This window comes from Poecilia mexicana, unplaced genomic scaffold (genome assembly GCF_051168715.1).
Source record: "Poecilia mexicana isolate PSO_F unplaced genomic scaffold, ASM5116871v1 scaffold_22, whole genome shotgun sequence".
Classification (NCBI taxonomy): Eukaryota; Metazoa; Chordata; class Actinopteri; order Cyprinodontiformes; family Poeciliidae; genus Poecilia; species Poecilia mexicana.
This window is the reverse complement of record NW_028263391.1, coordinates 4,892,057-4,905,038: the sequence shown is the minus strand read 5'-3', so window position 1 is coordinate 4,905,038 and position 12,982 is coordinate 4,892,057. Positions and strand designations below refer to the sequence as shown.

At 40.3% G+C, this 12,982-nt stretch overlaps 1 protein-coding gene across 2 annotated transcripts; it reads left to right on the top strand.

Annotated features, from left to right (window-relative positions):
* The first annotated feature begins 2,647 nt into the window (after nt 1-2,647).
* Nucleotides 2,648-8,253, top strand: marc1 (mitochondrial amidoxime reducing component 1). 2 transcript variants are annotated; one of them, XM_014989292.2, is made up of 7 exons: nt 2,648-2,957; nt 3,637-3,807; nt 4,373-4,535; nt 5,367-5,507; nt 5,737-5,798; nt 5,951-6,022; nt 7,850-8,253. In XM_014989292.2, exons 1-7 carry the CDS (start codon nt 2,707-2,709, stop codon nt 7,974-7,976), a joined length of 987 nt encoding a protein of 328 aa, XP_014844778.1. In that variant the 5' UTR covers nt 2,648-2,706; the 3' UTR covers nt 7,977-8,253. The 2 variants fall into 2 exon arrangements, with proteins under 2 accessions (XP_014844778.1, XP_014844769.1); XM_014989283.2 differs by having other exon boundaries at nt 2,651-2,957; nt 5,364-5,507.
* Nucleotides 8,254-12,982: the final 4,729 nt, after the last annotated feature.

Here is a 12,982-nt window from a genome sequence, read left to right as displayed (position 1 = left end):
ATAAAATCTGTGCAAATGTTAGTGAGAAATAAAAATAGCCTACAATATAAATAGATGACTGGCAATAAACACATTTCACAGTTTTACTTAATGTTGCACTTCTCTTAGGAGTGAGAAAGATGAGCTCAGCGTGAATTTACTCATTTCGCTGTTCCCTTCTGTTCCAGAACACAGCAAGCAGCTGCATCCACTGTATTAATGGAAACTGTATGATATATTTTGACGTTAAAGTCCTGAAACAGCATCCAGCGGTGCAACAGTACAAAATTGTGATGCTGATGTGGTAAATAAATAGAATAATAAAAGATTTTGCTAGACGATAAATCGTCCCAGTAATTATCGCGATGAGCGATAACTTCTTTTTTTTTTTTTTGAGACTCTTTCAATGTGTTGTTTATGGCATAATAATGCAAGTTTTTCTCTATCAAAGACAAGTAAGCATTAATTTTGTGAGGAACACTTAATTTATGTGTTAATTAATGTGGAAGATATTTTAAATATGCAAAATAAAAACCACACACAACCGAAACCATAAATCAAATTAGATCAGATTACGAAGTCTCTGTAAACAAATGTTTCCTTCAAAAAATATTAATCATCAAAATGGAAATTATCGATCTCATTTTCATTCATCACGTGATTAACTGAGTGACTACTTATTGTGACAGGCTTATTGATAGCCCATTATATCAACATCATTTAAAACTATCAATTATTATGTATTTTTTGTCTTTGTCAAAATTCACTCGGCACTCCAACCTCCCAAGCAGACTGTGTGGTTCTGTTATGGATCAAAAGTAGCTAGCTCAAGTTTTAAACAGTTTCACATTTTGTAACTTGAGGTCAGACATTTTTTTTTTTCTAAACATTTTTTTCTTACAAAAGCTAAACGCTCAGTCAGATCGGATAGAAAACATCTGTGGGCTTGAGCTTTAAAATCTTACCGCAGATTCTCAATTGCTTTTTGATCTGGCCTTTGACTAGGCCATTCTATCACAAGAATATTTTTTTGTCCAAACCATTCCACTGTAGTTCTCGCAGCTTCTTTCTAATTTACTTCAGTGACTGTCCTGTCAGTCACTGACCAGCATTCCTGTTGAAGAAAAGCATCCCCACAGCATGATGCTGCCACCACCGATCCTCATAGTTGCGATGTTTTGCTTAAGTTGTTGTTTTTTGGGGGGGGATTTTTTTTATTTTTTATTGACCGCAAGGCAAAGAACCACTGCTGTTAATCATTTTGTAAAGAAAGAAAACATCACTAAACAGAACTAAACTTGTAGAGCAGATACTGAGACTGGTCCGCTAATCCACTAAGAGCAGAATTATCCCATCAAATTGTCAGCGGCCGAGGGTAATTAGTGTGGTTTTTTTTTTTGTCATTGTCAAAATTCGCTCAGCACTCCAACCTCCCAAGCAGGCTGTGCGGCCCGGTCCCGTGCCTGTGTATCTGCCTGGAGCCATTAGACGTGGACCACAGAGAAGCAACAGAAGGAGTGTCGACTGGACAAATCCCTGTATTGACCCCCTATTGCTACAGCATCTGCTGTTTTCTACTTTGGCCACAGACCTGACTATCTATGTCAAAGACAAAAATAGGTCCACTGAGAAGGTCAGCAATGGCATTACATCACTTGGCAACGGGTTTTAAAGAAAGAAGATATAAGAAGCCCTGAGTGGGTCCAAAGTTTGTGTCAATTATGAAAGGGATCTTTCAGGACTTTTTGAAGTGAGCTAGGGAGGTTGTTAGCGGTTATTGATTTAAAGGGGCAGTGTTATGTATTTCTATGTAACATAATGTCATTTTGTAGCACAACCTAGTGTTACCTTTAGTTGCTATAAAAATGCTTTTATATCAAACATGATGTAAAACAGTGTTTCTCAACCCTGGTCCTCACCGCCCCCCTGTCCTGCATGTTTTAGGTATTTCCCTTCTGCCACACACCTGAATTGTATCTCTGGGTGATTAACAGGCTTGAAATTGGGCCTCTGTCTCTTTAAGAAACTCCTGCTCTTTCTGAAACTCCACTTTCAGGAAGTCATCTCACATGGCTTCTCCAATAACCCTTTAACAACATTTTTACCAGCATTGGACTGAGAAATGTCTCGTATGATGAGCTCAGCAGATGCGCCTTTCCACCAGGTGTTTGCTAATTGCTGCTGGTTAGTCTGAAGGAGCTGAGTGGGGGAGACATGAGGGAGGGCTGCTCTGTGAGACTGAAGCTTGAAAACTGCAGCTTTGAGGAGGTGCTTCGTCCTTGAACTCGGAGCTAGATCCCCCCAGGCGTTTTGAACAGCTGAATGGTTGCCATGGAGTTTATAGGATTTTTCAAACATGCATGAAAGATTCAAAGCAACACTCCCTGTATTTTTATTTTATTTTGTTTTTGATGAGGAAATAACATAACAAAATCAAAAATCTTGATTTTATATTTAAAATCTCGAACTATGCCTTTAATGTTCAGTTTGAACTGAACTGGGAACAGTGTGTGTGTGTGTGTGTGTGTGTGTATTACTTTTATCAAGACTGGCAGAAATGCGTGTGAGAAAATCAAATTGTCTTAATTGGCCTTTTATAATACAAGGAGAGCAAGCCTCATTAACCACGCCGTGTGAGTGTCATTGAACGTCACACCGCGGACGCCGCTGTCTCTTTAATAAAAAGTTCAACGTCGAGAGAAAAGTCTGCGAGAGAGCGAGTCCAAAATGGATCTGAAGGAGCTGGCTGCGAACGCGTTGGCCCAGAATAAGAAAGCGGCTCTTCTGGTCGGCGCAGCCGGAGCCGCACTTCTGGGATTTGGACTCGGATATAAATACATGCGAAAGCCAGAAAAAGCCGTTCGCGTGGGCGTAGTGTCGCAGATCCTCATTCACCCTCTCAAGTCGGGCAAAGCGGTGCCTGTGAGCGTCGCAGAATGCCAGAAAATGGGGCTGAAGGCTGGAGAGTTGGAGGATCGGTGAGTGTGGCTACACCAGCAGGTTTTTATTTTTACTATTTAGTTTTTATTTAAATCTGTTAGTAATGTCATCTGTCACGGTTTTACTCGGACACTCAGGAGAAAGTGGTTCGAGTTGTGCAGAAACACAAACATGCAAAACAAGCCCGTGATTACAGCCATGCTGGATAAAAAGCAATAACTAAAAATAAACACGGAAAACGTGTTTGTGCAGATCTGCGGCTCTGTTTGCGGTCCGCAGATCAGTTGGGCCTGAGAGGAGGTGTTGGTCATTCATGTCCAGCTTGAACTTTGAACTCCTCTACAGGTCAGAGCCTTAACTGCTCATAGCATTGCTTTTGAAACTATCATAAATGTTTATTTAGACTAATTGTTCACATTTTGTCACGTTACTCCAAGATAAAGTCGTGCATGTCTGTGAAGCAGATTGACGAGAATCCGCTTTTCAAAAATGTTTTAGGAATGAAAATCTGAAAAGTGTGGAAGGCATTTTGCGCTCCAGGGCCGTCTTAACGGAAACATCCAGGACAGACTCTTATGTAACCAGTCCGGGTTCTTGTTTGTGCAAGTTCAGAGTGCAGAGGTTTTCATCGCCTGAGTTTTGGAGTTGATCCAGATATGCTGAATGTTGCAGCTGTGAAAGGTCCACCTGTGTGTATGTTTGTGTGTGTGTTTGCAGACACTGGCTGGTGGTGACGGAGGAAGGCAACATGGTGACGGCCAGACAGGAGCCCCGTCTGGTCCTGGTGTCCCTGTCCTGCCAGGGCGGCTACGCTACTTTGAATGGACCAGACATGGAGGAGCTGAAGTTCCCAGTGAAACAGCCTGAGAATCACATCCTTGACTGCAGGTTTCATGTCCTCCACAGTTTAGCTGCAAATTTAACAACAAAAATCTCCAATCCTCCAGAATTTTCCCCTTTCTTTCCTGTCATTCCCAGGAGTAAAGACAGTAAAGAGTGCCAAATTACAATAAATAAATAACATGAAATAATTATTTAAATGTGTTATTTTAAAAAAAAAACTGTGAATAAACACAGAAGTAATTTGATGGATATATAATCAATTATTTGTGCCTCTATTTAATGTATTGATTTCATTTTAAAAACTAGACGTAATAAATGATTTTATATTCTGGAGCTAAAGCACATCATGAGTTAATTTGAACCGTCCCAGTCAGCCATCAAACTCAGTGGGCGGGACAATGGCAGACCCTAACGTCTGATTGGCTTCTTCAGACACGAAGTCGAGACAATTCCTTCCACGTTTGCTAAAACCCTGAGGTCAAATCATGAAATAATCTCCATATTTTACTTTGTAAAACTCATTTTGTATTAAAGCAAGTTTCACACTCTGCTCCTTTTCACGATAGTCTTTCTGATGTATTGATATTAAAATCTTTTTCTTGCTTTGCAGAGTGTTTAGCAAGGACATTCAGGGCAGGGACTGTGGCGACAAGGCGTCCCATTGGCTCACCACTTTCCTAGGGGGCGAGAAAACGTTTCGCTTGGTGCATTATGAGCCTCACATGAAGCCAAGGAGGCCGGCTGAGAGCGAGCCTCTTTTCCCCCAGTTTGAGGTAGCCATTAAACACTGCTGCTGAGTTAAATTCCCAGATATTACAGGGTGTTCTTCCACCTGGTGGTCCAGTATACCCGGTTCGATTGGGGACTAAATTGGCAGCATTTGCTACATTTTTAGCTGGAGCGGTTTTCTGTGTCAAACCTTCAGAGATACACCGATCCGATATTAATATTGGTATCGGTCCCAATATGGAAAAAAATCCTAGATCGGGTATCGGTGATAATGTGCCTGATCCATAGGGGCGATTCTAGGTTTGTGCTCTGAGCGATGTCATGCTTTATTATTTTAAATTATATTTAGAATTCCTAATTGCACTTTCAGAACCATTTGAAAGAAATTGCATGTTTTACATATATGTTTTTTTCCGGTTCCTTTATTTATTTATTTATTTTACATTGGCTGTTCTCCAGATTTTACTGACTGAACAAATTAAAATTGTTTTTACATGTTCGAGCTTGTGAAGCTGTTGGTGTATTTAAGCATGCTGTACTGGTGCAGAGTTATTAAGTAAATTTGTAATTCAACACATTTATGTCTGTGCTTAACAAAAAACGAAACATTTTAAGTCAACTCAGCACTGCTTTTCTGTATTGGATCGATATCGGCCGATACTATATTTCAGATATCGGTATCAGAAGTGAAAATAGTCGGATGGGTGCGTCTGTACGTCGGAGTTCGATTACGCGTTCACACCTCCCCAAACGAACCGGACTTTCCAGATGAACAAACCTGAGTTTGACTAAACGGCACTGGTGTGAATGCACCCTGAGTTTGCTCATCTCCTGAAAATAATGGTTATTGGGTTTTAAAACCTTTCATCCAGAAGGTGGCGTACCCAGATTATGGGCCTATCATGCTGCTCTCTGAGGCATCTGTTAAGGATCTCAGCAGCAAACTGGACCAGGAGGTCACCACGGAGCGCTTCCGCCCGAGCATTGTGATCGGCGACTGCGAGCCGTTTGATGAGGTGTGTTGGTCAGTTGGACAAAGAAAAAAAAAAAAAAAAATACTATAAAACATCTTAAAAAAAAAAAATCAAAAACTGATGTAACGTCTTTGCTCTACATGTATTTGTTATTTTATCTCCTGCTGCCTGGATAAATTCTCACTCGTCTGTTTGTTTCTGACTAATAGCTCGCCCTTTTCAAGGCGAACAGCAGGGACTAAATTTATCTCCAACTGCTTTGCTTTTTCAGGATTCTTGGGAAGAGATCCAGATTGGCAGCGTGAGGCTGCAGCGTGTAATGTCATGTGGAAGGTAACACGGTTGGACACTTCACACAAAAACCTCCTCATTTGCCGACAAAGCCAGCTGCAAACGAGCATCCTGGGACAAACGAGCAACAGTTTGATGAAAATGGAGGCAAACTCACCTGCAATCAGTTTTTATGTTTTTTCTATTGTTTCCAGGTGCATTTTGACCACAGTTGACCCAGAGACGGGTGTGATGAGCAGGAAAGAGCCTCTAGAAACTCTGAAAAGGTGATTGTACTGAGTTTTGCAGCTTGGATTGTGCTATGAGGATTAAACACTTGACAGCTTGTGATTTAATCCCACTCTCCTTATGTTGGAGGGTGGGACATGAACTGGGATTTTAGTGATAATTTACAAAGAAAGTTTTCAAGAAACGCTTTTATTAGAAGCTGACCCTTGCAGCGTTGCAAGATTGCTCCTTTTTTTAAATCACACTCTGATCAATCTGCTTTAATCACAGCTCCTCTGCTGCAAACCGTGCCAGCTGACATTCAGATCGCTCTTACAGGCGCTAATTTTTTCTTTGTTTTGTTTCCTAACAACCGGCTATTAATAGTTGCACACTAGTGGAGTTGCCAGGAACAACCAAAGGAAACAGTTAAACAGTTTTACTTTTAGTTTAGTGTTTTTTTTTCCCTGTTCAACACTTAAGGAAAGTTGGTTGCAATCTGCAGCTTTGCCACTAGATGGCTCCAGATCCTTCCACATTGCTTTTTTTTCCGCTCTCCGCTGACATTGATATGATTTTCCCCGTTGAAAGCTACTCAAGTATCATAGTGTATAATTGTTTATAAGTCTGTCTTCAAGTAGCTGTTCAGTTTTTCCTTAGTAACTCAGCTAAACAACCTGAGTCAGATGGGGTGAAATCCATTTGTGAACATCAATTTTCAAATCTGAACATTGACATTTGACAAGGTCACGTCAATGAATATACTGTCATTTCAACCCTTAAGTAGCAGTACCAAAAACGCCTGAAAAGGCATACCCAAATTAAATCAGCTGCTGTTCTTGAACAATTTGGAGTACATGCAAAAGCTTGGTCTCTTTATGAAGATGACGAGCTAAATTTTCTATTTTTTCAGTCAAAAATAGTTAAACTGTAAGTAGTTTGTAGCTATTATGTTTGTAACACAAAAGAAATTGAAAACTTTTGCTTCACCCATATTTTAAATTTTTATTTCTATGTAAATAGACAAGATCACTGCCTCGGATTTGGAGGCACTGATCTTGAGCCGGAAAAGGGTAGAGTGCCTTCTACAGTTTGGGGGGGGGGGGGGTTAAGTATCTTGGGATCTTGTTCACGAATGGGGGAAGAAGGGAGTGGGAGATCAACAGGCGGATTAGTGCAGCGTCTGCCGTGAAGCAGCTGCTGTACAGGTTCGTCGTGGTGAAGAGAGAGCTGAGCCAAAAAGCGAAACTCTCGATTTACCAGTCGATCTACGTTCCCACCCTCATCTATGGTCATGAGCTTTGGGTCATGACCGAAAGAACGAGATCACGGATACAAGTGGCCGAAATGGGTTTCCTCCGCAGGGTGGCTGGGCTCTCCCTTAGAGATAGGGTGAGATGCTCTGTCATCCAGGAGGGACTCGGAGTAGAGCCGCTGCTCCTTCATGTCGAGAGGAGCCAGTTGAGGTGGCTCTGGCATCTGGTAAAGATGCCTCCTGGACGCCTCCCTGGTGAGGTGTTCCGGGGATGTCCCAATGGGAGGAGGCCTCTGAGAAGACCCAGGACACGCTGGAGGGACTATGTCTCTCTGCTGGCCTGGGAACGCCTTGCTGTTCCCCCAGAGGAGCTGGAAGAAGTGGCTGGGGAGAGGGAAGTCTGGGCCTCCCTTCTGAAGCTGCTGCCCCGTGACCCGACCCTGGATAAGCGGAAGAGGATGGATGGATGGATGGATGGATGGATGGATGGATGGATGGATGGATGGATGGAAATAGACATTAAGTGTTGAATGTATGGACTGGATTTATCAAGTAAAGAAAAAATGTTTGTAAAACCTTAAAACGGTCTTTTTACAGTGCAGTGTAGCCTGATGAGAAATTCTTTCCACAGCTATCGACTGTGTAAGCCATCAGAGAAGCACATCTACAAAAAGGCTCCGCTGTTCGGGCAGCTGCACACCGTCAAGAAGACGGGCGTCCTACATGTTGGCGAAGAGGTCTACAAGATCACCCGCTAAACGCATAAACGTCAGATCCAGCCAGAGAAGTGTTTTGATATTAGCACACTGGACATATCTGCGCAAACCGGAGCATATCGGTACAGAACGTGCTAACAAGAGGTAGATCTAAATTCAATTTTTGTAGCATAAAAACTACTTTTTAAGAGTTGGTCAAAGGTCATAGAGAAGCTGTAACTGTTTTTTTTTCCCCCTGTAATATGTTTTCTGTTGCCTTAAGCAGCATCTGCATCAATCACAGCTGAAATGTGAATAAAGAGCATTCCTATCACTTGCACATTGCGTCTACTTACTGATAACTTTGAAGATGCGTTATCCTGATAACACTTTGCTTGTACAGAGGGTTTGGTCTCTAGGCTTTTGAGAAATGATTGTTTCCTTAAGACATTGACTGTGTTGGAGTTTAAAATTTTGCCCAGTTGCTACTTTGGTGTGTTAGTTTCGTGTTATGGAGCTTTCCAGAAATGGCCTGCGTTGTAAGCAAACTGAGAACAGAGAAGTACTGAGCCGAACGAGGAGGCTGGTAATGTTAATTGAATATTTGGAAGCGTGGCACATGAACTGAACGGCTTTGTTCACTTCCTCCGCTTCAAAGGCAGGCGCAGAAAATCATCATCGTTCACTTCTTCTGTTTACTGATTGGCCCATTGTATAATCTACTGGAGACAATCTGAATGAACGAGAGAAAGCCAGACTGCTGTAAGCGAGATTTTGTTTCACAGGAACAGGAAGGGAAGGCAATGGCTAGGCTAATGGTGCGTCGCTACTGAACGGTGACGCAGTTACAAAGCACAAAAAAATATGATCTTTACTTACATTTGTGACAAGTACTCTCTTAGCTAAGAGCACAAAAAGGGCAAATCATCGGTTCATGTTGGGTTGACTTTTCAATGAACAATGAAGCTGGTAAAGTCAGGAGAACAGAAAATAACCAGATTTGATGAAATTCAGTCTTTATGCTCTTTCATCCAAACGAGAACTCAGTTTAATATCACTAAAAATTATTTTTTTATGTAAATTTCAACTACCGTGGAGATTTGAGAAAACATACTTGCTTTTATATCATTCCCAAGCGACATTGCCTGGTGTTTTAATCATTTAAAACACATTTCTTTCACCAGAGGGAGGAATTATCTCCACAGCATCATTTATCGTTACACTTTGATTTTGTCATTTGTTCGTGAATCCAGACTGTGTGGCTGTGGACTTCTGGATCTCACTGCCCCAAAGTCCGGCAGTGGAAGTAGCGACATACTGCCATACCGAAACTCATTGTGTTCAGTTTGTGTTGAAGTTGACTTTACCTCAGTTGGTAAATGTAGCGATCTCACAAGCTCTATTCCAGACAACGGCACTCCTGTTTTACCTTTTTTTTTCCATGTGTATGTTCCCAACTAACAACATAGAATTGCTTGTGAATGAAAATACGGGTCTCATGTTGAAATTACAAAAACCGTTTTTATTTACTTCTGTAATTGCGCTCGCAGTGGAGGGAAAACGCCTCCCCTGAGCCCTCACAAAACACAGCAATGGTTCGGCTGCAGAAAAAACTTCTGACTTGAGTTTCTCTTTCTGTCCCAGTGCTGGACTAAATGTCCGGTGCGTTACTGACAGGGAGACAAATAAAAAGCTTCAGTCTTTGAAACCGGTTTAGTAGTGGTGGGGTTATTTACTATTTTCTTCTTTGTTTTATTTGATATCTATTTCTTATTGCTTTGCTTGTAGGACTAAAATTGTCTTACAACAGTTTGTTTTTCTGTTTCTTATTTATTCTGTCAAAAAGTTAAAACTATATGTAAAATTCAATCAAAAATACTTTGAATTGGGAAGGGGGAAAAAACCCAGTTTATTAGGTTCAGAAGAAAATTCTTTGAGGGCGATATGGAGAAGCTCCGGGTCCCGCAGTCTGTAAACGTCCCGCCTGTCGCAGCAGTAAATCTCAGCCGTCATTTTCTCCATATCTTTATCAGTCTCTCTCTCTCTCTCTCTCTCAATCTCATTGTTATGAAGGAATGTTTTGGCCCGCTCCTCTTCCCAACGTGGCTTCGGTCCACTGAGACGTGCAGACGTTCGTTTCTGCACGTCTCTCCTCAGGTCCAGTCTGAGGCTGAGGTCTGTACTTTGACTGGGCCACTACTACAGTTTGCTGCTGATTGGTTAACCAACTGCACTGTATATAAGTTCCATCCTAAAAGCATCAGTTTTATTTGTTGTTGTCATTTTGAGCTTCTGTATTTTGACTATATTTAATCTTCAGTAAATAATGACTGTGTGGAATCTGTTGTGTACATTTATGCTCTGGAGGATTAATGTCATTTTAACAATTTGGTAAGGATGAGAGAATATTTATTACTTACTTTAATTTGTATTAGAATAATTTTATCTAACAAAATTACAACGTGTGACATTTTTTTAATTAATATTCACTCCTAATTTTTAAACTTTAAATTGTAAAAACAGTGGAAAGGAGAGTCAGGAGTTTACCTTTCTACAGCAATTCATTGTTGGCTCAAATTCTCAGGAAACGAGCTGAATTCAAACAGTGTACTATTTCAAAGCTGCTTTTTAAGCATGGAGTGGTTTCTTTATAACTTCAATCAGTATATTATGCAACAAAAAGAAGACGATTTTTTCAGAAATGGATGTTTTTTCTTATTTTTCTCTGTTTGTACTTTACCACATTATGATACTTCGTTGTTTCGACTTTCAGTTTCAGTCATTTTCTCTCTCTGATAATTTCTTTACGGTCTTTTTCCGCATATCTTATCAATTTTAGTTGATTCCTTGTGTTAGTGCTGTTCTTCTTATTGTCAGGGATTTTTAAAATTAATTTGTTTCGCAGTATTTGTTTCTGTTACTGTTTAATTTTTATCTCCATTCTTTTTTATTCTTATACTCTGCTTTCCATTAGCCTCCCTTCCCAGCTGTCAGTCATCTCCACCATTTCCACATTAATTTACTTATTCGCCACTGGCTCCTTACGTCACTTCCGTCCTCTCCTTTGGTCCCGTTTTTCCCTCTGAGCGCCTACTTTCCTGGTTTTGTAAGTTTGCTGTTTATTTAAATAAACTTTGATTAAATACACTCGCAACTCCAGTCTACATGTTGGTCCTATACCACAAAATCGCACATGATCAAAATATGAATCTCAAAAACTGACGTTTACTAGTTATTTATTAGAGGACATGTTTACAGTTTTGTTTAGTTCTTCAGTTCAAATGTATCTTACAATTTTTGAAACTTTTTTTTTTGAAAGGGACATTGAAGAAAAAAAAAATTCAAATAAACTTTGTGGTGCGCACGAGCTAATTTGTCCTGCGGACCAAATGCTATCTGGTTCGCACGAGGAAGTTTATTTTCTCCCTCAGTGTCCTTTTAGGGACTCCGTAAAACTCTAACATTGGATGGGAGTAAAAATAGTTGTCGTACATTTATAACTCGTAACTTCCGCTGCCTTGTTTGGATAATTAAAGCTTCTACTACGTGTGGACGGTGGGGATAATCGGCTCCACGTGTTGCTATAGATTCAGACTGTCTTGTCTGTGTTGCCGCTCCGCTTCGTGACCTAGTTCATCTCTTACATAACTGAATCAAGATTAGAAATACTCTTAAGGGGGGTTCGCATCAGCAAAGCAAAGAACCCACCCAACGCGTTGAAAGTGAGAGGTCTGACTTTGATCAGGGATGATTTGACTCTCACAGCAGCTTGCAGAGCACCGTCTTACACGAGAGCATCGCTGGAAATCAGAGTACGGTAGTTTGATACTTCTTTAGCGCAGGCCTGCAAAATAATGGGAAGAGCACGAAACTTACAGCTTTCTTGCAGCCAAACATTTACTCAAAGAGGACCAGTGTAGACGCTTGTTGTGCTCAATCCAAGCTTATTAGTGGAAGGTTAAGTGGAAGGAAAACATGTACAGGTAGAAATGGGTACACAAGCAACCGGGATAACCAGATGGGTTGTGAACAAAAAGACTTTAGGATGATTTATTTATTTATTTACTTTTTGCCACTTGTGCGCCTTGCCACAGCTAACAACACTTCGCCACACTTTCTGATTTGATTTAAAAAAGATGCTTAATTCTGCTTTTTAAGGATTAATCCTGCACTGAAATAAGAAAACAAATGATATACCTTAAGAGTTGTTACATGTAGTATAATTAAGTTTCTCAAACATGATTTATTTAGGTTTGTTTAACATAAAAACTCAATAACTAATATTTACTTGGATAAACTTATTTTTGATTTACTTGTAACGAATTAAGTCAGTCTTTTAATTTTGATCGCCTGTTCTCTTTGAAATATTTTTCAATAAATAGGCAAAATTCTGATCAATGTTCAGCCAAATAAAGATGTTTCACACACAATACTGTTCTCCATGTCTAATTTTTATTTGCCATAGCATGAACTCGGACAATGCAATCTTTAAATCCAAAGCAGCTCAATTAATAAATACAGTAAATGACAGACCTTTTGGGGGGAAATCAAAGAAAAGAAAAAGTCACATTGTATCATTATTTTCAATCATGTGACGGGTGGGATGACTATGAATTGGAGGAAAAAAATTAATTTGATGCAATTGACCAACAAAACGTATATGGAAAAATCTCACATGTGCATTTGTACTGAGGCCTCTTTACCCTGTTGCCTCTAAATAAAAATATAGTGCAGCATTCTAAAGTCATCAAAAGATTTATGTGTGTGGGGAAAAAAGAAAACAACCTAGGACATAAAATCCCAAGTTGATACCTTGGAGACCTGACGGTGTGTATACTTTTGTTAGAAACATTTTGTTCAAAAGTGCAATGCAGAAGGGATTTTGGCAGCCATTGTTGACGTCTCTGTTTCTAGTATTGGTGGAGGAGAAAAAAAAAAACAAAAGGGAAAAAATAGAAAGAAATTGAGTTAAAAATGTCACCTCAGCTGCTTCTTCTTTGAAGTATAAACTCCAGCTTGAGATTTATGCGACCCCGGAGTGCAGCACTGCACGTGGAAGTCAGATGGCT